Source organism: Cavia porcellus, unplaced genomic scaffold (genome assembly GCF_034190915.1).
Source record: "Cavia porcellus strain 051 isolate PalLab524CR breed Dunkin Hartley unplaced genomic scaffold, mCavPor4.1 scaffold_38, whole genome shotgun sequence".
Classification (NCBI taxonomy): Eukaryota; Metazoa; Chordata; class Mammalia; order Rodentia; family Caviidae; genus Cavia; species Cavia porcellus.
In genome coordinates, this window is record NW_026947521.1 from 6,975,274 (window position 1) to 7,002,742 (window position 27,469).

Below are 27,469 nucleotides of genomic sequence, written 5' to 3' on the forward strand. Positions count from 1 at the left end.
AGAGAGGCGACTTAGCATAGGGTTGCACCTAGGCAGTGCTCTGAAGCATCCTCGGGTTCCCTAATTTAAGCTACCTTTAGAAACCCCTGCTTTCCCACCTTGGTTCATTCTTCAGAGGTCAGCAAACGTTGAGTTTTAAGTGAAAGATAGACTTTCTTAGGTCAAAGAAAGAGGATCTATGGAAATAAAAGAGCAGAAAAATGAGTGTGACAAGTTTAGGTGATAGACTAGTTCAGTCTGGCTTGAATGGAAGAGTGGGAGAGAGAATACAGGAAGTAAAGGAGGACAAGCGTCTGAGGCCAAGTTGTAGAATGCTTTTGATGCCACACTTTTCCTGTTGGAAATAGTAAGTCAAGATTCAATGACCTGTTAGCTTGATAAGGCCTCAAGTTCTCCCACCCATCATGTTCTTTAGTGTGCCATCAGTAATTCCCACCAAAGGTTCTGTGTCACCTTGCCCTGAAACTGGGTGAGCCGGAGGTGATAATGTGACTTCTGAGAATAGGCCATAAAAAGTAATATACTTCTGTCTTGTCCTCTGGGGATGACCCTTCATTTTTGTGAGCAAACACAGGCCATGTGAAGAGATGTTTGGTCACATGTCAGATGTGGTTCTAGCATCACCTGCCACATAGATGAGTGCAGATTCCTCCAGATGATCCTGGTCCCCAGTGTTCAGTTTTCATAGGCATCAACTCTTTCAGCCTCCAAGTCTTTTTCAGTCAAGACCTGGGGTATTGTGGAACAGAGACAAGCCGTCTGTGGGCCTGTGTTCATGACCCATGAGATAATAACATCATGACTGAAGTTTTTTCTCAGTGTTTAGCTAAACTGTCACACAGCAATACTTGTAACAGATTCTAACCTGCCTCTAATATGAAGGATATCAGCGGAGGAAACTAAGGATAAGAATACAAGAAAATAAAGCTTCATTGTCATATCTAGAAGATAAATATCTGGACAGAAAAAGACAAGAGCCAGATGTCTTTACCAGATATTTGGCATTGATTCCTAAATCTAAAATCTGTTTTTTTCTTTATTAATGGAAAAGACCAGAACCTGGCACTTGAATTGTTTTCATTCTTGCAGTTCATTCAACAGATCTTTACAGAGGGTATGCTAGGGGCCTGTCATGGTGCTTGGTTTGAAGATGATTTGATATTCAATTCATGTCACTGTACTAGTTAAGGTTTCCAAAGAAAACCAATTGGACAGGAAATTTATTATGGGAATTTATTGGGTGATTTGCCATATGATTACAGAAGCAATAAGTCCCACTACGTGCCATCAGCTTGAGTCAAAGACCTGATAGCTGGAAGCCGCTGGTGTAAGTCCTGGAGTTCAAAGGGCAAGAACCTGGAGTTCTGATGTCCAAGGCCATAAAAAGGTGGCTGTCCCAACACCAGAAGGAAGATTAGATCATCGTTCATGGACTGGATGTGCTTATTCACATTGGTGAGGGGGTCTTCCTTACTCAGTCCCCTGATTCAGAATCCTCACAGGCACACCCCAAATGAATGCTTTATCCACTATCATAGTAGCCCTTACTCCAGTCAAATGGACACCTAAAATTAGCCATCACAGCCATCAAAGAATTTATGAAATTGCAACTGATGATTAAAGATCAGCTAGAACAAACTCTAAGCAGTAAAATATCATTTTAGTGTAACATGTACTTAAATAGTGCCAAGTGTCCAGATACATATTTGTAATCCCAGCACACTGGAAGGCAGAGACAGAAAGATCACAAGTTCAGGCCCACCCTGGCAACTTAGCAAGAACGTATCTCAAAACAAAAAAGGGAGGGGATGTGCTGAGAATACAGCTCAGTGCAAAGGTCCTGAGTTCAATCCTAGTACCACCAAAAAGGAAGGAAAGAAAGATAGGTTTTAAAGTAGTGATCAGCAATAGGAACTCGTTAAAGAAATCCATGTTAACATAAGTAATTAGTGACTTTCCGGTCACTGGGACAAAATATTCCACATCCGTGTCTTAAGAGAGATTTACTTTGCCTCATAGTTTTTGTCTGGTTGGCTGGCTCCAAGACACAAATATGGTGGAAGGACCTCCTGAAGGAAAACTTAATCCCTCGCATTCAGGAAGCAGTGAGAGAAGGGCGGGGCTGAGGACAAGGACACGCCCATCCTAGTCCCGCCCCAGAGACCACCTCCAACCCGGCTCAGCCTGCTGACACCCAGTCCGAGGCTGAACTGATTACTGAATCCACTGTAGCATTCCCATGACCCAGTCACCTTCCACACGCCAGAGACGTTTGGAAGACAGTTTAGATCTAAACCACCACAGCAATCAAGAGGGAAATCTGTTCTAGTTCATTACAGAGGAGGATGAACAGTGATTTGGGAGTGAACAAAATTTCAGTCCGTTTTCCTAGCCTGCAGTTTTCTTAATGGTCAAGTTAAATTTGAGAAGCGCAAGTGATTTCAAGTGCGTGACCTCACTGGTTCCCCCTGCCGTGTGGTGTGTGTGTGTGTGTGTGTGTGTGTGTGTGTGTGTGTGTGTGAGAGTGTGTGCATGCAGCGAGGACAAGCCAGAGGGGAGGCAGAGGAAGTCAGTTGTATAATATTTTGCAGTGGTTAGGAGTGTGGACTGCATCAAAAAACCTGCTCGAAGCCCTGGCTCTGAGTCAATTAATGATCTTAACTGGAGGTCTTAATATGCTGCTTTTCAGCTCTACTGTCTCCTAGCATCTACCTTGGAAGTTCCAGTTTCAATCATCTTCTCATGTCTCACCCCTGAAAGAATGGCTAGTATCAAGAAATTAACCAATAAAAAATGCTGGCAGGATGGTGGGGAAAAAGGACCCCTTCTCTACTTTTGGTGGCATATAGACATGGTGCAACCATTATGGAAATCAGTATGGAGATTCCTCAAAAAACTAGGACTATTCCCCTTGTGGGTATCTTTCCAAAAGAAAAGCATCATATCCCAATGATACGTGCACACCCATGTTTATAGCAGCACAGTTTGTAATAGCCAAATCTTGGAAACAGGCCAAATGCCCATCAACTGACGAATGGATGTGGTTTTTTTTTTTAAATACAATGGAATATTACTCTGCCATAAATAAGTTTGAGACATTCTTAGGAATATGGATGCACCTTGATTCCATACTCTTTTTTTTTTTTTTTTTTGTCTTTTTGAGACAAGATCTTGCTATGCAGCTCACACTGGCCTTGAGCTCCCTTTGTAGCCCAGGCTGGTCTCGAACTTACAATGATCCTCCTGCCTCAGCCTCTGGAGTGCTAGGATTACAGGTGTGAGCCACCACATCCAGCTAAGTCCATACTCTTAATTGAAATAAATCAGATAAGTGTAACTATCACATTGTTTCTCTGGTGTGAAATACCAAAGTGCAAATAAGGACCAAAATGTATCTTAAGGAAGATACATTTTGAAATAGGAAGCAAATGTTCAAATGGGGAGGAGATCAAGGAAGGGAAGAGAGGGAAAAGAAAGAAGGAAAAAGTAAAAAATAAAAGAGAAAAGAAGGAAGACAAGGAAAGAAAGCTTGTAAATGGGGAAGGAAGAATTAAAGGGAGGGTAGGGGTGGGGAAAATCAAGTTATATCATGTATAGTTACAAATTTTCTATGATGAATGTGATCTTTATGTATATCTAAAATATACTAATATAATCTGATTTGAAAGAAATCACCTCCTCAGAGCTAACCTTTTTCTCACATAATTACACCTGTGTTACCCCCACAGCCATCACAGCGGGTGTCTTCTCCAGCCTTTCTTTTTGCGTTCATTGTGCAAAGATATACATTCAAAGACCTTTCTCTGGGAAAGGTACAACCATCGGTGTGAGAAGTGGGGAGGGGACAAAAGCAAGTTCTTCATGGTCTCCACCATGATCACATAGCTCTTGGGCGAGATGCCTGCACAAGCATAATGCATTACACAAAGCAATGGCCATGAAACAGAAAAGAGAGAGCAGTTTCATACAACAGGTGATATGTTTGCCAGAACTGCATTTATGTCCAATTATTTATAATGTGTAACTTTATTTATATACATACATGTGACTATTCCTTTCAAAGTTTAAAAGAAGTCTTGATGGAAGGCTGGGATAGACCTTGACAAATGGTATGATTCAGAATAAGGTAGTGTTTGTGGGTTTCACACCTCCAGGCACATGGCCCCATGGAGAACTGAATTCTTAAATTTCAAAGTGGTCCTGAAGCTGGGCATGGTAGTTCATGCCCAACCTCACCACTTAGGAGGCTGAGACAGGAGGATTGCTATGAGTTTGAGGCCATCCTGGGTTACATAGTGAGTTTAAGGCCAGTCTGAACTACAGAGTAAGACCTTGCCTCAAAAAAAAAAACAAAGTGATCCTGCGATTGCTTGCAGACCTAAGAGCAGTGATGGCAAGCTTTTTAGAGGCCTAATGCCCAAACTGCAACCCAAAACTCCCTTATTTATTGTAAAGTGCTGAGACTGCAATTAAATTTGAATACTGAGGTTTTCATTTAGAAGAAAACAACTCATACATTTACATCTTGTGCCTTAAAGGTAAAACACAACAATATGCGCACCATAGGTTTGCCATCACTGCTTGAGAGTTTCATGTGCTCTACCGTATTAAGAATGGATCTATCCCATTAATTCATGTTTCTCTACGCAAGAGCCACCCTCACAAACTTTGGTTTGGCCTCATGGCATAATGACCCCAGTAAATGTGAACTCTTACCCAGTCAGATGGAGCTCCCAGCCTCATAGGAACTGGCAGTTTCAAACCAGACCTCCTCGACCGCTTTCTGGCCCATGTCAAACATTTGCTGTAAGTGCTTCCAGCCGGTTTTTGCAGTAATCATGAGGTACTCTTTGTTCTCTGGGTACAGTTGGCAAGAGTGGGCGGCCATGACAAGTGACTGACAGAAACGACTACACACGAGCAGGAACAAAGCACTTCTCTCTACAGCAGTCAGCGGGACAACACTTTCGAACCCTGCCAGGATATAGCCTCCAACTTGTATAGGGCTCCTGCTCTCAATCATCATGTACATGATGGTGATCGCTACTTCAAAAACATAGTAGCCGTAGCTCATGTCACCAAAGTCTAAAACTCCAGACACTTGGTATCCCGCATCTCCAGGGGCTGACTTGCTGGGCTGGACTAGAATGTTATGGTCATTAAGGTCGCCATGATTGATGCCTGAAAGCAGAATCGTGGGAAGTTACTTTATATCCCAGTTCATTATCGCTCTACTTCTGTTTCTTAGGCAAGGCTGTTCACAGAATCTGATGAGCAGTTAGAGATAAAAGGCCACCCCCCCTTTTCTTTTCTTGAAATAAAATCATTTTCTCTGAAAAGGATGCAGCTGATTTTGGGGTTGTCTTTACTTTTGCTTCTCATCAATGAAAGGGTAGAAGATGGAATTTATAGTCATGAGAAATCCTGACTTTGGCTGCTAGAAGAATAAAATGAAAAGGAGAACTGCTCAAAACCAAGAATGTTTAATGAATACAAACACATTCATGTTATAAGAAGCAGATGAAGATAGCAATGTGCAATGTATATACCATTGTTATCCCCTAATTGTTGTGTTTTGAAATTGTTTTATTTTTCTCTAAAATAAAATAAAATAAAACAGAAGCAGAGAGTCCTGGAATGGTCTGTGTGCGCTTTTATATATGTCTTCATGCAGCTGATGATACAGCCTCCAGTCTGATGACAATGTAGCGTCCCCAGTTTTTGATGGCCGAGGTAGATGGCATTTTGAGCCAGTGCTACTGTTCAGCATGGGATCTGTGGCTGTGCTGGTCTACAAAATATTACTGACATGCACAAGGTAAGGACAGAAGCTGAGAATGTTTACATTTTATAGCAATCTGACCACAAGAGCATAGCTGGTGGCGTTGTGTCACTAAATGGAGCATGGAGCAGCTCCACTGAGTTTTGTCTGATAGGTAGTTGCAGCAGCCTGAGGGTGACAGGGTCACACACACACACACACACACACACACACACACACACACTAGTGTCAGACTGTAGGTGGTTGGGAGGTGAAACCTGAACTTGTCTTTTATGTGGATAGTTTGGGAAGCAGTAATTTAAGCCATTGACTAAGGATGAGTATAAGATTAGGTTTGTCTGCAGGTGACAAAACCATCAAATCATATATTCTACAATAAATAGGTGACACAAAAATGTGATTTTATTTTCCAAGTGTAATGCTGATTTCTTCCAGCATCCTAAACCATTCCAGTGGTTGCACAAGAGCAGCACAACCGTGAACACTGCTGAAACTGGAATGTGAAAATTTTAAACTGCACAATCCAAAAATCAGGATGTATCCCAATGGATCCAAACTATAGGAAGCAAAGTCTGACAGAAATAAAAACAACAGACAATCCTAGTCAGAGTGGTTTGTTTGTTTTTTCGCTTAGGTGTGCTGGGGATAGAACCTGTGACCTGGCCAATCCATGATAGATGTGCAGCTTGAGTTAGAGCGAAACCTTTGTTATTGTGGTCTACGATAGTATGAGGGTTAATTGTTGCCGCCCTTAACCTGATGCCACTGATACACACAGTGCCAAATGGATGTAGACACAGTCAAACAGACTAGAGACTGCAAAGGACAGAAACATTTGATTTACCACAGAGGCGGTCCTACAGAACAGAGGAAGCTGGGCATGGCGGTCCATGCCTGTAATCCCAGCACTCTGAGAAGCTAAGGCACACAGACTGCAATGCAAGTTCAAGACAAGCACGGGCAACTTAGACCTTGTCTCCAATTAAAAAATAAAAGAGAAAGGGCTGGAGATGCAGCTCAGTCTAAAGGCTCTTGGTTCACTCTCTAGTACTACAATGAAGAAGAAAACGGGTGACTTTTCAACAAAAGGTGGAGGGAAAATGTACAAGCCATAATAAAAACTCATACAATACACTAAATAAATTACAGATGGATTGCAGAGCTAATGTAAAAAGCAAAAACTATAAAATTTTAAGAAAATAATATAGGAGAATAGCTCTTGGCCATAAGGTGGGGAAAATAGTCTCCCCAATATGCTTTATTAACCATGAACTAAAAGATGAATGTACTTGAAACAATAAATTAAAGATTTTTTCACAAAAACACATAATAGAATAAAAAGACAAGCCAAAAATACTTGCAATACATACAGCAAAGGACTTGTCTAGAATATATTTACAGGGCTGAGGATTTAGCTAGGTAGCACAAATGCTTGCCTGGCAAGTACTAGGTCATGAGTTTGATCTCTAGTACAAAAAAAAAAGTGTTTCCTTTTAGGATATACTTAGAGCTTCTACCAACAAAGAAAAAACATTCCAGTAGAAAAGTAGGCAAAAAAAATTTAGGCATTTCACAAGAGTATGTTCACGTGGTCAAAATTGGGGAAATATACTTAAAACCATAGTAAGAAGCTGTTACACAAATCACACTGGCAAAAATTTTAAGTCTGACATATTGAGGGAAGCATGTACATCCTAAGGATTGCTTTTCCTCTTTTTTTCTTTTTGCCCTTTAAAAATGTTAAAATGTTAAAGTATACATATATATTGCATAGGCTGGGGATTTAGCTCAGCGGCATAAGCGCTTGCCTTGCAAGTGCAGTCATGAGTTCGATCCCTGATACCAAAAAAAAAAAAAAAAAAAAAAGGAAAAGGCATATGTATGTTTCATTATATATTTTATCTGCTGGACGCACCTGGTCACCTGGTAGTGGCAATGGGAATGAGAATTTCATTTGCTTTTGAAAACTGTCTGATACTGTTATCCAGTCAAGTTGACACAGACATGTTCTATGACCTAGCAATCCTATTCCTACATATCAAACCAGCAAATTAATAAACATATAGTCTGGGCTCAGAAATGCTCAGAGCATCACTACTCCCAATAGCAAAAAGTGAAAAACACTCCAAATATCTTTCAAGATAATATGCATACCTAAGTCTGTAACAGCATGACTCATAATAGCTGAATTTTGGAAGTGGCTCACTTGTCCATCAAAAGATGAATATATACAGAAAATGTGGCATTATACACAAGGTAGAACTGCTCTGCTGTATAGAAAGATAAACTTGAGTCATTTGTAGGACAATGGCTACATCTTGAGACCATGTAAGTGAAATAAAGCAAATGCACAAGCTTAAATATTACATAGTTTCTTTTGTATGAAAAATTCAAAGAATAAATAATTTAAGGAGCAAAATAAAAGAAGGAACATAGAAAAAAAGGAAAAGATTTTTTGCAAAAGGCAAGGGGAGCTAGGAAGGAGGCAGGACGTAAAGGAGAGGAAAAGGATGTAAAAAAACGACATGTTTTTATGTATGTATATGCACCAGCTCCCCACAGAGAATGTCATCACATGTCCTGCAAACATGGCCTAATAAAAATTTAAAAAGAATAATGTGCAGCATGTTTATGAGTAAGACATGCTATAGTAATAAAAGTTAACAAACTATTGCTACATGCAACTTGGCTAATCTTGCAAACGAGAAGCAGCACACACACACACACACACACACACACACACACACACACACACACACACCCTGTCATGTGAACACCCTTCAGGAGGCTCCCTAGCGCTGGTGGTTTGGGCTAAGGATAGGTGTGAAGGCAGGAAGAGAGGGTGGAAGGCAGGTAGACTTCAAAGGCAAAATGCATCTGCTTCGATAGGATGTCCGATGTGAGAGCAAGAACAAAGTTGGGCCCATGACTTCTAGATTAATTTCTTTACCAAATGAGGAGAATGTGGGTACCATTTTAATGAGATAAAAACTGCAGGAAAAACATTTTTCAGGGGAAAGAAACAACGCAGTTTTTCTGCTACACTTGTATATATATTTACATAAAATAAGCAAATGCAGAACAGACCACCCACCCACCCACCCTGGTGTCTCTGGGCCGCTCTTGGGGCCTTGTTCTGACCAGTGCTGACTACTGGGCAGGAGGGCTGCTTCCATCTCCACCAGGGAATCACTGCCTGTTGCTCCATCAGCAAGAAAGGACAAAAAGCGATGATATGCTCAAATAAATTAAGGGATATTCACAATTAAAACTAGTAAACTAAATGTAATGGTTGATATATTGTGTCAAGTTGAGAAGTTTAGATGTTTATCTCAGCAGGGGGCCAGGGTCCTCACTTTGTAAACATCCTGAGCCTGTGCAAGAGGAGGGCACAGAGATGGTGTAACTGCAACACCTGTCCTGGTGGGTGAGGTGGGGTGAGGGATAGCCTGCTTACAGTATAAGGGAGAAAAAGAGAACTGTTCTCCCGTCTTTTTGCTCTGGATGTTTTTGTTGTCTTCTGCTGCCTTGAAGTGTTCCCCTGTGTCAGGCCACTCTGCCTTGAAGCCAGCTGAATATGGACTGAAACCTCCACAAGCTGTGAGCTAAATAAACCTTTCCTTCCTTAATCTTGGGAGTCAGATATTTTGTCAGCAACTAGAGAAAACTAAGACACTAAATAAACTATAACTATATATATTAATGAAAATCTGAAACACAAACTGAATTAAACAGAGCAGGTTGTAGATAATATACAATGCCCTACCATTTATAAAGTTGGAAAATTTTAAATGCTGCTATAAATCATTTGTAAGTCATACATAAGTAGTATGCAAATTCAATCATGTAACTTTTAAAGGAACTTCAAATGTAGCAATTTTGTTGTTATTTTGTCTTTTGCTTTTTGAGACACTGTCTTACTTGGCCTCATCCTCAGCCTCCCAAGTGCTGGCATTATACAGCGGTTCATCACCATACCTAGCTTCTTCATTTTTCTTTAATTGGTACCAGGGATCGAACTCATGACTGCCTGCTTGCAAGGCAGGTGCTTATGCCACTGAGCTAAATCCCCAGCCCCAAGCTTCTTCAAATGAAGCAAGTTTGAGAAAAATAAAAATACTATTTGTGACAAAGTCAATAGGAATAAGTATGGCAGTTTTAAGAATTGAGAAAGCTAAGTCAATCCTTTATACATAGTTTCTGATGGTGTGACATTTGACAGTTTAAGAATCAAGAAAAGCCAGGCATGGTGAGAATCCCAGCACTTAGGAGGCTGAAGCAGGAAGATCACTGAGATTAGAGGCCAGCCTAGGCTACATAGTGAGATTTTTGTCTCAAAAAAAAAAAAAAAGCTAAAACCAAACCAAACCAAAACTACATATACCTATATCACACACATACATATCAAGAAAAATATGTATTTGACTGCGGGTTACTTACATTCTCGAAAATGGCTTAGCTTGGTCACTACTTCCTTCTTGAACAGCTGAATCACCTGTTCAACAATCTCGCGGTTTTGGTTCTGGCCCATGGCATCCGTGTATTTCTCCAGAAGCGGAACATTTTTCAGATTCCAGATGAAGTCGTCCCGATGAAGGCTGCGTAACTTCGGGTGATGGAAAGTCTAAGCCAAAAGCAACAAAGAGCCTTGCAGGGACCAGGCTGGAGCCTGCTCAGCGCTGCAGGATGACCCACTCCAGGGTTCTAAAGACCGGAGGCCCCTGACCTGCGCCATCCACACCCACCCCCACTGCCAGGCTTCCACGTTCACAGGGGACCTGGTGTTTGGTGACACGGCTCTGCCTCCCCACCGTGTGTCTGTGGAGGCCCTTCTCCAGTGCTTTTTCACACCTTTGTCAGACCCTGGCCCTCATCCCCACCCTGAGCTCTTCCACCTCTCTCCTTGCCCTGCCTGCCAGTCCAGGAGCCCCTGGCACCCGCCCACCCCCACCCTGCAACCCCACCCTTTGCTTCTGCCACCTCTGTCCCCTGCCCCCTGCCCCCTGGTGCTGCTCCTCATACAGCACAGTGAGCGCCTGCCTCCTTCTCTCCCAACAAGTCTCTACTTTCAAAAGCACCTACTGGGCGAGGACTTCTGACCACTCTAAAATTCCCGCCCTTTCTTGGATATTTTGCTAGCCTTTTTTATGAACATCCTTCCCCTTATATGAAACGGCTCTGTGTCCTTCCTTTTGCTGAGCTAAAACCTGCCTCTCCAATGGCATCCACATCACTGGCTCCAACTGCTCCAGTTGACCCTGGAGCAGCCCTCCTGCCCTCCAGATGACTGCTCTCTGGGCCTTCTTGTTTGTTTGGTTTGGTTTTGGAGATTGGGTCTCGATATGTAGCCCAGACTGCCTTGAACTCACAGCAATCCTCCTCAGCCTCCTGAGTGCTGGAGTGTCACCATGCCCAGCTTCTGGATCTTCAAAATAGCCTTTGCCTCCTCAGTGTTTTGAGTTCCTTTTCATGTTCCTCATAGGACAGTTTTCAGTCTCTTTATGGGCTGGTGTGTTAGATGCTATAGAAGATCACAAAAATACTCCGCAGAGTGAGAGCCTCAAACTCTGCTTGGGGTGTGTGTGTGTGTGTGTGTGTGAATTTTAGGGAATGGGACTGTGACCAGGAAGAGAGAAATGTTGGAAAGAGAACATTTTTATTTTACATAGTTCAGCACTTTTTGAAATTTTCACCATGCATACATGCAGCTCTTATTTTTATGTTATTTCTTGAGACAGGGTCTCACTATGTAGTTCAGGCTGGTCTTGAACTCATTATGTATCCCAGGCTGGCCTTCAACTCAAGGTGATCTTCCTGCCTCAGCCTTCCAAGTGTTGGGATTATAGAAATGTACCACCATGTCCTTCTAGTCTTATTTTTATTTTGTAATTAATTAATTAATTTTTTGTCTTGAGACAGGGTCTCGCTATGCAGTTCAGGCTAGTCTTGAGTTCACTTTGTAGCCCAGGCTGGTCTCGAACTTGCAATGATCTTCCTGCCTCATCCTCCTACTCTTTATTTTTAAATAAAGGTAAACTAGAACACTGTTTTTGGGCTTCCAGTGGGGAGGCCTCTGGGCCTCCTACATGGTGGCATTCTTGTCCCATGCCCCGAGGAGAGACTCCCTGCTGGGACCGGCAGCAGTGGTAAGAACTCAGGACTCTTTCAGACAGATCTGGGTTCCAACGGGCTCTGCCATCCACATGCAGGCTGACAGCACCCTGGGTCTTGGCCTCCTTTAGCGTTACCTCAAGACATCTATCACTTGTGGAATAAGTAACACAGGAAATGAAGGCCTAACACACTGTGTCGATACTCATCAGTGTGTGTTGTATCCACCTGATTCTTCTTTTTTTCCTCAGACTAAGCTTGTAGGCCAGCCTGGATTCCCGACAGCATCCCCAGTGCTCTTACTGATAACCAATGCCAGCAGCCTCCTCATCCTCTTTGTGCCCTGCCCCCCCACTCATCCCCACTTGGAACACCTGGCTTCCCCAGGCCGAGTTCTGACCACAGCACACTCACAAGCCTGCTCCATGTGTCCTTCTTTCATGTTCTCTGGGACCTTCCCTGAGACTGACTTCCAGCCCATCTGTGGACCAAGTGGCACCCACTTCCCTCCAGTGAGCACCTGGCACATTGAATGCCTGGGTTCTGGTCCAGTCCTGTCTGTTCACAGCTCCTGTCCATTCTGGATGCCCAGGTCTGCCAGCTGTCACAAGCCCAGCAGAGTAGCTCCAACCTCTGCCACCTGCAGGTTGTCACCCTGCACTGTATGTTATGGTGCACAGATCCTGCAGCACCTGGTGCTTCCAGGAAGACTAAGAACTTGTGTCCTTCTAAGTCTGGGGAGAGGATGGTGAGGAGATGAGCTATGGGGGTAAAGTATGAATGCACTGCAGAACCAAGTGAAGAGGCTTTTCTGTGTTCCCTCAAAGGCTTCCTATTCCCACAAGGCAACTTAACAACTTGCAAAGCACAGCAGGTGGCTGGACACACAGCAGAAATTGTATCAGCAATAATGTGGTTCTGTCACCCTCAGACAGGGTCTTTCTCTGTAGCCCAGGCTGGCTTTGAACTTGCAGCAATCCTCCTACCCCTGCATCCCAGGTGCTAGGATCACATGTGTCGTCACGCCCCATATATTATGGGACTTATAAGTAAAATGTATGACAATGATAGTGTAAAGGCCAGGAGGGAAGACACAGAAGTACACTACTGTGAGGTTCATCTATAAGGGCAGATCAAAAAAATAAGGTGTGTTTAAATAAAAAATATTTATTACATTAAAAGACACACTTCATTTCCAACACATTTATCCCATCATCCTTGCCAATCCTGAGGCAGTTCGGGAGGCGCTCTTTTGTGCCTTTGTAAGGTATGATCACATATTTGGTGAATGCTGCTGCTAAAATTTTGGTGAATGCCTTCAAATGCAAAGGGAAAAAGCAGGCTCATAAAATCATGGTGCTGTGTCCTCATCCACCTTGTTCATTAGATCTGGTTCCATCAAACTCAAAATCATGATTCGGGACATTGAAACAGCGACAACAGCACAGAGGGGAAACCCTCAGGAAAGAGAACTCCAGAAGTGCTCTAGAAAGTGGCTAGAAAAATAGGATGAGTGTGTTAGGAGAGAGGGGAAGGGCTGTTAAGGGGATGAATGGCAATGTATCTTTTACTCTAATAAATTAAAATTCACCATAGTTTTTCATCATATCTCATACTATTCATGAAGTAATATATAACTAGGGAGAATGATAATATTTATTCTATAAACGCTAAATTAATCACTAAAATAATAAAACAATGAGTTGAGCCAATAAAAGACACGAATGAGAACAATAAAGATCCTCAAACTAGCTAATGCACACCTGTAATTACAGCTACCAGGAGGCTGAGTCAGGAGGACCACGGGTTCAAGGAATCCTGGACAACTCCGTAAACTTACCTCAAAGTGAAAAACAAAAAAGGATAGGGTTGTAGCCCAGTGGTAGATCAGATGAGATAACTAAAAGGCAAGATGACAGACTCAAACTTAACTATATCAATAATCACATTAAACATAAATGGTCTGAATATCCCAAGTAAGAGGCAAAGACTGTCAAACTATATAAAAAAGCAAGATTCAAAGATACATGTCCTATGAAAAACACACTTTGAATGAAGATGGCAATGTAAATAGAAATCTTTTATTTTTATTTGCTTGCTTACTCCCAGGAGGCAATTAATATGAAGTCTCTTTAAATACAGAGAATTAGAACTCTCCAAAGTCTCCCTACAGCTCCCAACCACATAAGTAGAGAAAACTGCCTTCCCAACCTACATCATGGGAAATAACTTGTTACTGCCTCAAGTTACTGAGTAATCAGCACTCCATGAATATTGGCTGAGCGACCTGTCTTGTCTCTTCCTTGACTCCTGGCAGAGTCCCCACCTTCCCCTTCTTTCTAAAGCTCCAATGGAATGGAAAGAAACTGGAAGGAGTTGGGTGGAGGTGGGCAGATGCCAGCTGGAGAATGAGGAGGAACAGAGCTGCTTCCCTGTGAGACTCAAGGCTGGCTTCCACAGACCTCAGCCGCTCTCACACCCGCTCTCTGGGCTCCCCTTCCTGTCACCCAGTTCCTCCTTTCAAGACATGGAGGCTCCCAGGGACCTGGGTCCTAGGATGGTCCTGTGGCCACTTAGAACCCACATCCTGCTCAACCCTCTTCCTAATTAAATATTTATTGTTATAAATATTTTTATATTTTAATAATCAGTCATCAACACGGATTGGTGCCACTCCTAAACTTTCTGTTGCTCAAGCCTTCAACCAGCTTTCCTGTGACTGCCGAGGTAGTTCCCAGACATACTCTTTGCTGTTTCCAGTCTGGCTCCTGCCCATCCAGCAGCTCGGTTGGCCCCTGAGTGATGGAGTCAGGAAGTGGGGTCCACTGAGGAACCTTTCAACGCCCACATCCTCAGGGAGACAAGTCCAAAGTCCTCACTGTCACACATGACCTAGGTTTTATAATCTGCCTCTCTCAGTTACAGTCCCCACACTCGGGCCACAAGGAGCTCTCCATAGGCTCTGGAACCCAGAAGTGGTGCTGCTGTGATGTTGTGATTTAGGTGCACTTTTCCTTGCAGCAGCGAGGCCTTTCCTCCTTTTCTGTTTACCTCTCGCACTCCTAACTCAACAACCCCAGATGCCACTTCCCAAGGCCCTCTTCCACATGCATTTAACACCGCCAGACAGAAAGGGTAAAAGATGAATAAGGAAACACACACTATTTTGAGAAGCTTCTACTCTGACCGGAGGCACCTGCATGAAACAGTGATGCCAGGACCAAGCGTGCTGGGCCTCTGAAGCATGCTGCTGGGTTCACACCATGTGGGTGTGCCAGCTGATGTTGGATTAGCCTGCTACTCATGTTGGCCAATGGGATGCTACCTAGCATGATTCAAACAGAGGCCTGGCAAGGATGTATCCATGAGTCACGTCCTCTGGGAACCCCGTCCCTAGGAAGGCAAGAGCCACCTTACAAGGATGCTGGGGCTTCACTGAAGGACGAGACCCCATGGTCAGAGGAGCCGTTTGGAGAGCAGAAGGCCTGTGGGCTCCAGTGAGACCCTGCTGCACCTAGGCCCTAATCCTCCAGAGGTGACATGAGCTACGTGGCCAACCCTCAGAGCCATTATTGGTCTGAGTCAGTAAGTTGGGGATGTTTTTAAAACAGCAATAGACAACCAAAACTCAGTTAGCGTTTACTGAATAAATGAAGATGTTATGTGGTTGGGTCTGAAAAATACTGGGCAAACTGTTTATCTGGAATCAAAATATTGTTAGCATAAATCTTTTTCTTTTTCTTTTCCTTCTTTTTTTTTCCATATTGGTGACTGAAGCCAGAGGCCTGTGCCTGCCAAGAGCACCATCGAGCTACACTTGCAGCCCTGCTAATCTGTTTGTGACTCAGCTACTGCCTCATACAGGGGTCCAGCAGACTGTGCTCCATCTGGACGAAAACTTCAGGTCCCAATCTGTGAGTAGAGACTATTTTTCCGTGACCAACACAGTAAAGCACAGACTGGGGGAGGAACCTCGCTGTCCTAAAACACTCCTAGCGCCCATTTGCTTCTGCAAGCATGTTAGGAAACACCGTGTGTAAGAAGAGAATCTGGTCCTGAGTTTACTCTAAAGATTAGATAAACAAAAATCCCTCATAAACAAAATAAAACCCAAACTCTTACTTCCAGTGTCTTATCCAACGTGGCCGCCAGCCTCCCAATTTCGTATAACAGCGGAGGGCTCGTGGGTGTCTGGGCCACGGGGCTGCCCGGGAGGAAGGTCAGCAGCCTCAGCAGGTGGCTTTTGGTTCCAGAGCCGTTATCTAGATGGAGGCAATGATACACGGCATTCTCAGCTGTTCTCTAAAAAGGGAAACAAACAAACAAACAAACAAAACCCTAGAAACTAACCTGACCACTGTTAAAAACATACTGAAGAGGAGAAAAATGTGCTAACCAAAACCTACTTTGCTGCATGCTACGAAGCAGGGCTAAGCTGACACACAAGCAGGTGCCAATTCAAGAACCTTAGAATTGGCATTTATGGCCCATGAACATAAGCCCAGCTCCTTGCACCTCAGCTCTGTAGGGAGGTTTCTACTAGACAATCCCTTGGACCCACAGTCTTTAGTAATTCTATGCTTATACAGAACTGACTATTCTAGCTGGACATGGTGTTACATACCTTTCATCAGGAGGCTGAGGCAAGAGAATTTCAAGACTGAGGCCAGCCTGGGCTACATAGTGAGTCTGATGTTAGCTTGAGCTACAAGTGAGACCCTAAATAAATAAATAAGGCTTCTTCAGGGGCCAACTGTGGTACAACCTGTGTTTGTTCTTTTTTTTTTTTTTTTTTTTTGTCTTTTTCTTTTTTATCGGTACTGGGGATTAAACTCACTACCGCCTGCTTGCAAGGCAGGTGCTTATGCTGATGAGCTAAATCCTCAGCCCCACAACCTGTGTTTGTAACACAGGACCACATCCTTCAGTTATTTGGAAACATGCAAATTAAGAATGGATGAACAGAGGTCGGGCATAGTGGTGCACACCTATAATCCCAGCATTTGGGAGGCTGAAGCAGGAGGAACACCATGAGTTCAAGGCCAGCCTGGGCTACATTATGAGTTCAAAACTGGCCTGAAATACATAGCAAGACCCCATTTTAAAACCCCCATTACCAAAAAACCAAACCAAAGCAAAAAAATGGATGATGGAATAAAAGATGATCAAGATTTCAAACTTCAAAAAATTCCAAAAAACAGATTTCAAGTTGCTCCATGCTGGATTAGATACATCTTAGAATTGGTCATTGAGAGTAAAGGAGACCAAATCTCAATTGAGGACTGAGCTTTGGGAATTAAGTGGGTGCCCAAGGTAAAGACAGAACTTGATCTACAGTTCCTCATGTCTAGTCTTGTGTTCGTTCTTTCTCCTGCACCACAGAACCAGAATCTACAGCGGTTCTGAAGAGTGGAAATGTTTAACTTAGGTCAGGGTTTGGCCCAGTGGTGGTGTACTCGCATGTGAAAGCCCCTGGGTTCAATACCCAGCACTGAAAAAAACACACGGAAGATTATATTTCTGGTTAAATGAGAACAAAAAATGTTCTCCCCATCAGATGATTTCTAAGTGGAAAAGCCACCCCCGATGCTGGCTGCAACCACTTCCAAACCAGAGGCCCAATCTCCATGTTGGTGATCGATGGCTTTTCCCAAACGCTGGGGAAATGACAAGGCTCCACTTGGAATGGTAAGCTTGTGCCCAACACTGCATTTCCACCGGGAGCCCAAGTGCAGGAATATGTGAGAACTGGCGCCTCTCACCTATGGATACCAGCGAGGTAGTGTTGCCCTCTTTAGTGCGACACACGCACGCTGTTGGAAACCCAGCTGCCTTCAGAAACATGATGATGCAATTCTGCACTTCGATCAGATCTGGGTTTTTGCTGGTCTCAGTGTTGCATATTTTGAGGACATACTCGGCAGGGCCATCTGCAGTGTTATTTGTTCTTGAGATGTAAACATGAAAGTTTTGGTCATCATAGCTCGGAAGTGGCTGGATCTTTGATACTTTTAACCCAAATACTGATTCCACCAGTGCAGAGGCTTGGGCCTCGGTGAAAGCAGGTTTGGTCAGAGACTGTGTCTGCTGATTGGCTCCACTCGCCATTGCGTCTGGGGAACAAACAAACAAGCAGAAAGGGGATATGGAAGGGATATTTACTTCAGTGTTTACCGCAGATAGCCCAAGAATGTTGGTTTCCCATAGTTCTACATTTCTTTTGATTATTTTTATTCATAAAGCTAAACAAATCAAATCAGTGAGAGATGAGGCAGTGTTGGGGCCATGCCAGGTGTGGTGGTGCATGCCCATAATCCCAGCACTTGGAAGGCGTAGGCAGGAAGACTGCTGAGTGAGTTCAAGGCTAGCCCGAACTACATTGTAGCAAAAGCCTGTCTCAAACCTACCCACAACCCCAAAAAGTTTTGGGGCCAGGAGTGCAGCTCATCGACAGGAGAAACTGGATTTGACACCAATACTACCAATAAAAGAAAGAAAGAAGGAAGGAAAGAAAGGAAGAAATAAAGAAGTAACTATTTTGGCAAGTACTAAAAATTCTTGTAAAATACCATGAATCATCTTAAAACTTTTCTCCCGAAGTGAAGGCTGTGTCCTGGGAGAAAGCACAGACCAGGAAAACACCTTGGGGTCACTGAACCCAATCCTGCACTCTCCCCTCCGCCTTTACAGAGGAAGTTCAGGTGCTAGGAATTAAGCGGCCAAAGTCCCCTTCCAGCAAGACCTGGTTCTTAATTTTTTTTTTTTTTTGTCTTTTTCCTTTTTATCGGTACCAGGGATCAAACTCACGACAGCCTGCTTGCAAGGCAGGTGCTTATGCCACTGAGCTAAATTCCCAGCCCCAAGACCTGGTTCTTCAGGCTCCTAAATCATGGTTAGTGTCCTTTTCACTGTCTTACCACCAGTCCTGGTTAAAAAGACAAATTCAAACAGGGCAATCTTTTCTACTGAATTTTGTTAAATTATAGACTCCATTTAGGTTATCCAGGTACTTCAGATTAAAAGATGTGGACAATGTCCTGAGTCTTGTGTAAGGCCCTGTGTTCTGCAGCAGTTGAAAAGTTCTGTCTCCACCACAGACATTGTGACAATAAAAACCATTTAAAGAAGCTGGGCATGGTGGTGCATGCCTGTTATCCTAATATCTGGGAGGCTGAGGCAGGCAGATGGCCAAATGTGAGTCCAGCCTGGGCAATTTAGCAGGTTAGTGAGACCCTGTCTCAAAATAAAAAATAAGAAGGGCTGGGCTGTAGCTCATTGTGAAGCCCTCAACTTCAATTAAAAAAAAAAAAACTAAACCAATCAATAAAAAGTAAAAACAAGAACTCAAAACACACTGCTGTAAAGCAATAGGCAACAGACTTATAGAATGCTGAAGAAAACCTTGAATTAACTAAGTGCAAACCTGGAAAAACTGGATTCACACTGAAGTAACTAGGGTCACTTTAAACTGTGAAGAACACATTTTCTACTGCAAAAAGGAACATGGAATAAAATCGGCTATCAGATGCAAAAAATAAAGTTAGATCTTGAGTTTGCAGCCTACAGATTTAATACAAGCCCAAACTATGGCAGATGATGAAGGGGACAGAACGGTAGTGGCGAGGGAAGATGTATTTCACAGGGCCTTTGAGTCCCACTGGAGAGGCGGGGAGGGAAGCCAGCTCTCTTCCCCTTGGGAGTTACACTCTTGGCGCCACACACCTGGCCTGAGCATCCTCCAGGAACCAAATCTCTAAGGTTTTTACAGTTTTACCTTCTTCCTTTCCCAAAAGTTTTCTTCTGATCCTTCCTTCATACTAAGTTATACTTGACAGATAGTATCTTGGGGTGAGTTGCCTTTTAGGGTATGATGTTGGTTGTATAGGGGATGCATTTTTTTGTTTGTGTGTTTTTGAGACTTTTTTAAAAAACCTTTTATTTTATTGGTACATTTTAGATATACATAATTGTAATAGTCATCACAGAGAGCTTGTACCTGAACATGATATATCTTGCTTTTTCTTTTTTTCCCATTCCCCTTCCTTCTCTTCCCCTTTATTTATGTATGAAAGCTTTGTTTCCACTTTTTACTTCTATTCCTTTTTTTCTCTTGTCACTTCTCCCCTTTCTCCCTTATTTCCTTAATGCTCCTGTATTTCCCTTTCATTTGAACTTTTTCCCCCCATTTTTCAATGTTTTTGTTTACTGAGACAAGTTCAGGCTGGCCTTGAACTCACAATCCAGCCTCGGCCTCCCGAGTGCTGGGGTAACAGGTATATGACCCATGCCTAGCCGGATGAGGTGTCACATCAAACAAATCTGAGCCAGACATGGTGGTGTATTCCTATAATCCCAGCGGTCTGCGGGCTGAGGCAGGAAGATTGCAATTTGGAGCCCAGCCTGGCAATTTACAGATTCTCTCTCATCGTAAGAATTAAATATTGGCTGGGGTCCAATCCCTTGAACCACTCCATTAAAAAAAACTCTCAGGTGGGTGCAGTGTTGCACACCTGAAATCCCAACACTCATCAGGTACAGGTAGAAGGATCCAAAATTCTAGGCCAGCCTAGCAATTTAGCAAGACCCTGTCTCAAAATAAAATAAAGTAAAATAAAATAAAATAAGCTGGGCATGTTGGTACACACCTGTAATCTCAACACTCAGGAGGCAGAGGCAGGAGGATCACTACAGGTTGGAGGCTGTTTGGGTTACACAGTGAGTTCAAGCCCAGGCCAGCCTGAACTACATAATGAGACTGTTTTTGTTTTTGTTTTTTTTAAAACTACAATCAAACCAAATCAAACCAAAATCCACAAATAAAAACAAAAAGCTAAAACAAACAAAAAACCCAAAGAACGGGAATGTAGCTTAGTGTACCTTAGATTCAATCACCAGTGCCACAGAAAGAAAAAAGTAAGCAAACAAGCAGAACAACCATTGCTTTTAGCAGGAAGGCAGCATGAGCGCTCTTTTTTGGTGGCAGAGTATTGCTAGGAAGCTCAGGTTGACCTCAGCTTGCAATTTTCCTGTCTCAGCCTCCCAAGTGCAGGGAACTTGTTGAGAGGAAATTGTTCTATACCTTAATGATATTTGGCAGTGCTGGAGGTTGAACCCACATCTGTGGGGCAAGCACTCTACCCCTCCATCACATCCCCAGCCCTGTCTCTTGACAAGGCTTTCATTGTACAGGAGAATACATTTGTCAAAATCTAGCTTAAAACTGAAGTGAATGCAACATTTGTCTATCTCACTGAATGTAAATTTTACCTTAAAAAAAAAAATAAGCCCTAGTGAGAGACAAGCCAGGACAAAGAGGGGAAGTCTTAAAAATGTCTTAGAGTTCGCACATCACAGCCAGGCCTGCCACTGGTCACCCCAGCCAGTCACCCCAGCTCTGTCACATAAAGGCCACCTACTCCCTGAGAGAAGGGAAGGAAACTCCGGGTGTGTCCGGGCTCTTCTCCCTGCCTCAGTCCCAAGACTACACAGCCTGATGACCTGAATGGCAGTGAGGGTAAAAGCCTGCAATGTCACCATTCCCCAGGGCCTTTCCTTGTCTGTCCACCCAAAGCCACCTCTCCTGCCACACAGCACCGCGCCACTGCACACCTGACAATCCCTTCCCTTGTTTACCAGAGGATTTCCTTTCAGAAGGAAATGAAGCTGTTGAGATTTGGTTCACTAAAGACATTATAACAAAGCCTACCGTGGGATTTCAAAATACTTTTTCCCCTTGACCTTTTGGGAACCAACATATCTTGCTGCTGTTTTTCTGGGCTTAACACTTTAGAGGAAATGTAAACATTGCTGCTGGAGACAGACACTGGTGTAAGTCTGGATTCTGAGTATAACAGGAACTGCAGTGTTAACTACACAGTGAAACCTGGAGTAGTTTTTCAGTTTCCAAAGTGTTAAGGATGTGAGAGTAACTCTAGATTTGATAATAATTAAAATTTTGTTGTTTTTTTATGGGGAGAGTTACCGGGAATCAAACTCAGGAACTTGCATTTTCCAGGTAGGTGCTGAGCTACTGAGCTGTATCCCTGGCCCTGAATCCTAAATTCTTAAAGTTGAAAGGAAGCTGGGCAGGCCAACTCTTTGCTGGTCCAGCACATGCCTGCATAACATCTGTGAAGGGGCCTTTTAAGATGTCTCTCAGAAGGACCTGGCTTCCAACACACTGTGAGGCACTGCTGGCAAAGCTGGTGCATAAAAAGTCATATTTTAGATTCAGGTCTGCCACTCCAGAAAGAGCTGGACTGGATGACCCAGGAAAGTCTATGAGACTTAAGTTTTTTCTCTTTGAGCTTATGTTTGCCTTTTTAATTTGTTACAGCAAGGCCTCCCGAATCTTGAAAGGAACGGCACAGATACCTGCTTGTTCCTGAACCCAAACGAATATACACAGAGAAATGTGTTTGTTATAGATGTTTCCTTCACCAAATCTGTCCTGCATGTGATGAGGGAGGAGGGGACCCAAGTCCTAGAGGAGGGTTGTCTATTTTACTTGGCACCTGGTGAAAAAACATCCAGAAAACCACAGGGTCAAGATCAGCTCACAATTCTTGTCCCAGAAACAGAAGGCTGGACCTTAAACTCTGTACTTTGCACAAGGTTACTCCTGACAAGAAATAAGGAGTCAGTCCTGATATCGTCTAGAGGGTCCCAAAGCCCAGAGTCTAACCTTAGTCAATCTTCCCAGTCTCCTTTTCCTCTGCAAACTTCTGTCCTTCCCGGGTTGCAGAGCAGAGTTGGGTTTTCAGGACCCAGATGGTGACTTAGTGAATATTAAATACTGAACCAAGTTTGCCTTCACTCCACAGGAAATAAAGCAGGAAACCCGGACTCAGTCGTTTGCAGATAATAAGGCACGACTGGGTGCACCTGGATCTTGATGTTGAGTGAAAAATAAAAAGCTGTGGACCAGCAGGTTTCTGGCTGGCTCAAAATGCAAGAAGATAACGGGGCAAGAGGAGGGCATACAGGTCAGGTCCATAGTTATAGTGAGGCGAGGGGAAGCTCAGAAATGGTTCCCACCAGGCACTTCCCTCTGCCACTCTCTGCTGGGAATCAGGAGCGCAGTGCCCTGGGTTCTCCTGGGATCTCACCCTGGGTGAGGACTGGGGAGAAGACCGTGTATCCTGAGCGGTGAGGACCACAGGATGGAGGTCAGGATCCCCGCCCAGGATCACCACCCCGCCATCGAGCATACCCCGGCCCGGTCCGGCCCAGCAGGCCTCCACTCCCTGCTCCGCTCACTGCAAGATCCCGCGTCGCGCTCACAGCCAGTCCCCTGAGACAGCAGAAGAAATGGACTCTGAGCTGTACGAGCTGAGCCCTAAGAACTGGGTCGGCCCCTCCAGCTAGCCCTGCGTGCCGGATTTCAGACTGGCTGCTCTCTCTCGCTCCTCCCCGCCCACTCAGCTCACACTACAGGAAGGCGTGGCTTGGCCAGACACATTAGATAGACTTTGCCCACAGCCAAGAGTCCTCTAAACGTGAAGTTGACCCCACCCATCCTGTGGTCCTGCACCAGTCCAAAAAAAACCCTGCCTTATCGTAACTGGAGTTTTTTCTGATTGGCTCTCTATGGCCTCGCCCACTCTAAGTACCCACTCAGCAGGAATTAGGTCCTTGAGTGGCACGTTTTAGCTCCACCCCGTCTACTTGGTTGGGTAGCTTGGACAATTTCTCCCGGATCGGGTCCAACGGGCGCTGGCGCTTTTTGTCTGCACTCTCCTCCCCACTGCTTGCTTGCCGCGCGTAGGTTAAGAGCGCCTGTTCGGAAAGGAGGCCCGGGGTAGGTGTGAGCCCTGCGCTGGAAATGTCTTCTCTGCGCACACACCTGTGCATTATGCAATGATTCAAGGTTTAGGCCTGAAGGTACAGAACCTCCATCAGCCCGTGACCAGCCTGCTGTTAGTGAGGTGCTGGCAGCTGGAGGGTCTCATCCCTCAAATATTAAAAAGCTGTCCTTTCCAATTAAGACATGTTATACAAAGGATCCTGCTTAGAATTCAACTCTAAACTGATTCTATAAACCTAAGAACCTACTGGCCCAATCCCTGAATGAAATTCAACTGTATTTGTTGCTAGGCTATCCCATCTCCTTTCCTTTTTCAAACGTTTATACTTTTTTTTTTTGTCTTTTTCCTTTCTATCGGTACCGGAGATCAAACTCACAACTGCCTGCTTGCAAGGCAGGCGCCTATGCCACTGAACTAAATCTCCAGCCCTCTTGAATGTTTATACTGATTTTTGTTCTCACTAGCCCTAGAGTGGAAAAGGAGCAGGTAAACACACACGGTGAGAACCGTGGGTTTTACACAGCCACAGGTAACAATATGACCTCTGAACACTTAGATAATGTATTTGATGACAAACTTCTATGTAACATAGTGTCATTTTAAGTCATGGGGGCTTATTCTAATTGCTAAAAATATAACAAGAGCCAAATGTGATAATACAATTTTCTTTATTAAAAATAATTTACATCATCAGTAACATATACACCATTGTCATCAGCTGAACTTTGCCTCTAATATATTTCTATACAATACTTAACATTATTGAACTTAAAACTGTTGCACTGTACTGTTGGCTTTAAATAAGACAGTGATTTGCAGTTAATTGAGATATATGGTTTCATAGCCCCATGTGTAAAATTTGATAGAAAACATCAGCACTGTCACCCATTAGGGAAAAATTAAAACAAAAGCCAAAACACTGAAAAAGCCTAAGTCAACCCCTTTGCCACTGTCTTGTTTACATCGAACTGGATCGCGTCAATGCCCAGGTATGTTAGGATTTTATTCTAAACCTAAAAGCAAAAGAAAGATGTCTCTTAATTTAACCACAGAAAAGTGTCAAGTTCCTCCCATCCTGTCACTTGTCAGTGACAGGCCAATGCACACACATCATTGTCACTGAATATGCAAACAATGCTGACTTGGATTCAGCTAGTAGCTTTATAGCTTTCAATACAATCACCAGGGGAAATCCAGGCAATGGCTGAAGCAATTCTGCTTCCTTGTACCCAAGTGTCTTCAATGGAGACAAGACAGAAAATGACAACTGTCATTTTGGGAATTTTAAGGTATAAATAGTAGAGATATTTTAGTAGCTGTATGACATTTAATAGTAGCAAGACCTAAAGGTATGAAAATGGCAATGTGGCATAGCAGGTTTTCCAGAAGGTAAATGTTGCTGTTGGTAATAACTTGCAAACTCTTAAGTTCACAACACTGATTTGCTTTAGTGTGCCTATCACACTTCTATTGTAACACAAAATTACCCACAGAGTCAACAAAGTAGGTGAAGTAAAACAATCAAATGCTAGTTCTGCAGCGTTTGGCGAAAGGCAGAATTACACCCAGGGGCATAGGCCTACAACTCTCCTCCTTGACTTTAAAACCAAGCTCACCCGTATCAGTGAGAGATCAAAAGAACCTTAGTTTTGTTCCTGGAATACAGGTTTGCTTATAAATGTTCACATTTGAGCCACCACTACTAAATGGCTTTATCACCATTTCTTGATTAGTTTGTGTGATGTCCACAGATACACTTTCAAAGTAACAGTTTTTCTTTCCCACACAATCTGGAATTACCATTTCTTCAAAACATGTAACAGACACTTTAACATTCAATCTGTAAATTCTCCGTCATAAACTCATGTAAATTAAACACATGCACTGACAGATACACAGCATGTATCGAGACACAACATGATTTGAAAGGATCAAAGAAATATTCATAAAAAATTTAAATAGGAAACTCAAATTCTAGCACAACTCATTGTTTAATAAATATTTACAAGATGTTTTCAAAAGACTATGATTGATTATGTGCAAAGTTCTCAGGTCTTTACCCATTGGTTTGGTAGTTTCAGCATTTTAGTTTTTAAAAAAACCAATTTTTTATTCTGTGCAATGCGAGCTAATTCTGAACTGCAAGACCTTACCTAGATCATATGAAGATCTCCGTGTGAAACAAAAACAGTACCTTAACCTTTTGCTGCTAAGCTTGTTTTCTTAAACAAAGGTATAAGATCTTCTGAAATTAATTGTCCAACCTGTTGTGTAAGAAGTTGCCAAATGTCTTGATAGAACAAATGTTTGATGAATATGATAGAAAAACAGGCATATAGAGAATATCTGACATTCTCTATAAAAAAACTAACAGAATCACACTTATTCTTGGTGAAATAATTATTTGAAGTGATAGGAAATCAAATAGGAACATTTAAAAAATGCTTAGGGGTAAAGATCCATATAATTTAGGGTGGATAATTTAAAAGAAATATGGTTACCATCTAATGATTCAAGTTCTTTAGCTTCCACAAGATGAGTGTGGAATGTCAATTGGTGATACCTCCACTAGGTTATAAAAAGTTCTAGTATCACATCAGATGTGCAACATAAGCTGATCCAATTAATAGAATGGTATCTGAGACCTGCCACAGGGTATAGTGACAAACTACCAAAAACTAAGTGCTGCACCAGACATCCATCTTTCACTGCTAACGCATGTGCCACAGAACTACTTGTATTCTGCAATGGTCCAAATGCAGATGTGAAGGAAACCTTGGCTGCACTGCACAGAATGATTGTGATCTGGGGCGGGCTCTCTCCCTGTAGTTTGAATGAGACTAAGGATAAACCTGGCTTTCATGACAGACTAAGAATGCCAACTGTGGTCAGCAACTCTGGAAAGGAACTGATATACTTAATAATGCATTTAAAAATCAGATTCTAACCTCCACAATTTAAAGTCTAATCTGGGTTCTTATATTTCAATCTGCTACTTTTAAACCAACAAACAGTAGTACAGTTTTATAGGTGCAAAACTAAACAAACAAGGTTACTCATGTAAGAATCTTCAACACAAGTTCAAATTCTGCCTTTATTTACAAAATGGTCTGATAAAATATCCCCACCCACCCATACTTACAGGTTTCTTCCACAACACACGTCACACGTTGATTTTAGCAATGTTAATAGCACCATTCGTGTATGATTTAAGATCAAAATTTCATTGCAGTCACTACTGTGATTCATAATCATTTACATCTGCGGATGACACAGGTGAGCGCACTGGGAACATTGCAGCTCCATGCCAGGATCCCTGGTCCAGCACTTTGAAGTCAAGAGTTTCTGAACATCCATGGCCAGCAGATACTAGGAGAATTTTCGTGCCACAAAGTTTAGTAATCCTCCGTGTTTATACAGTGTTATTTCCACGTCATTTTCAAATGAAGCAATCACGCTGAATACTTTTCCAGTACTTGTCTTTAAACAAACAAAAAAGTCACCGCAGTATTACTTAAGATCCTTGTGTTCATATTCAAAGACTAACTGCCACATATTTTATTCGATTTAACTGTTTCTAATTTCCTATGTTCTGACTGCCTGAAACCCTTCTGCTGTTTCAAAAGAACCTGAGGCAGCTAAGCAGAAAAAGAGGTATTTTCATTTCTAAATTTAAGTGAGAAATACTATGCAATGTAGAAATCTCAAAGGATTTAGACTTATCTGTGAGTTAGTCACTGTTCATATTCACTTTACATTAACTATTCAT

At 42.9% G+C, this 27,469-nt stretch overlaps 2 protein-coding genes across 6 annotated transcripts in view; both read right to left on the bottom strand.

Annotated features, from left to right (window-relative positions):
• Positions 1-1,219: 1,219 nt before the first annotated feature.
• Positions 1,220-23,356, bottom strand: Hykk (hydroxylysine kinase). 5 transcript variants are annotated; one of them, XM_063243592.1, is made up of 6 exons: positions 23,106-23,347; positions 22,578-22,783; positions 17,656-18,006; positions 16,016-16,155; positions 10,223-10,406; positions 1,220-5,181 (listed from the first exon to the last, which is right to left on the bottom strand). In XM_063243592.1, the coding sequence occupies exons 3-6, from the start codon at positions 17,999-18,001 to the stop codon at positions 4,721-4,723; spliced, it is 1,131 nt and encodes a 376-aa protein (XP_063099662.1). In that variant the 5' UTR covers positions 18,002-18,006; positions 22,578-22,783; positions 23,106-23,347; the 3' UTR covers positions 1,220-4,720. The 5 variants fall into 5 exon arrangements, with proteins under 5 accessions (XP_063099662.1, XP_003463614.1, XP_013001038.1 ...); XM_003463566.5 differs by lacking the exon at positions 22,578-22,783 and having other exon boundaries at positions 23,106-23,343; XM_013145584.3 differs by lacking the exons at positions 1,220-5,181; positions 22,578-22,783 and adding an exon at positions 5,222-5,437 and having other exon boundaries at positions 23,106-23,338.
• Positions 23,357-24,349: 993 nt separating this feature from the next.
• Positions 24,350-27,469, bottom strand: part of Ireb2 (iron responsive element binding protein 2) — a 45,765-nt gene continuing 42,645 nt past the window's right edge. Inside the window, exon 22 of the mRNA XM_063243585.1 lies at positions 24,350-27,180. Coding sequence (XP_063099655.1) covers positions 27,070-27,180 — 111 coding nt within the window. The 3' untranslated portion in view covers positions 24,350-27,069. The remainder of the gene's footprint in view (positions 27,181-27,469) is intronic.

Coding starts and splice junctions, on each gene's coding strand:
- Hykk (XM_063243592.1), bottom strand. CDS start 18,001: ATGGCGAGTGGAGCCAATCAGCAGACACAGTCTCTGACCAAACCTGCT. Junction 10,407..16,015: donor CGTTGGATAAGACACTGGAA/GTAAGAGTTTGG, acceptor CTTTTGGCTTAG/ACTTTCCATCACCCGAAGTT. Junction 5,182..10,222: donor GCTAAGCCATTTTCGAGAAT/GTAAGTAACCCG, acceptor TTCTGCTTTCAG/GCATCAATCATGGCGACCTT.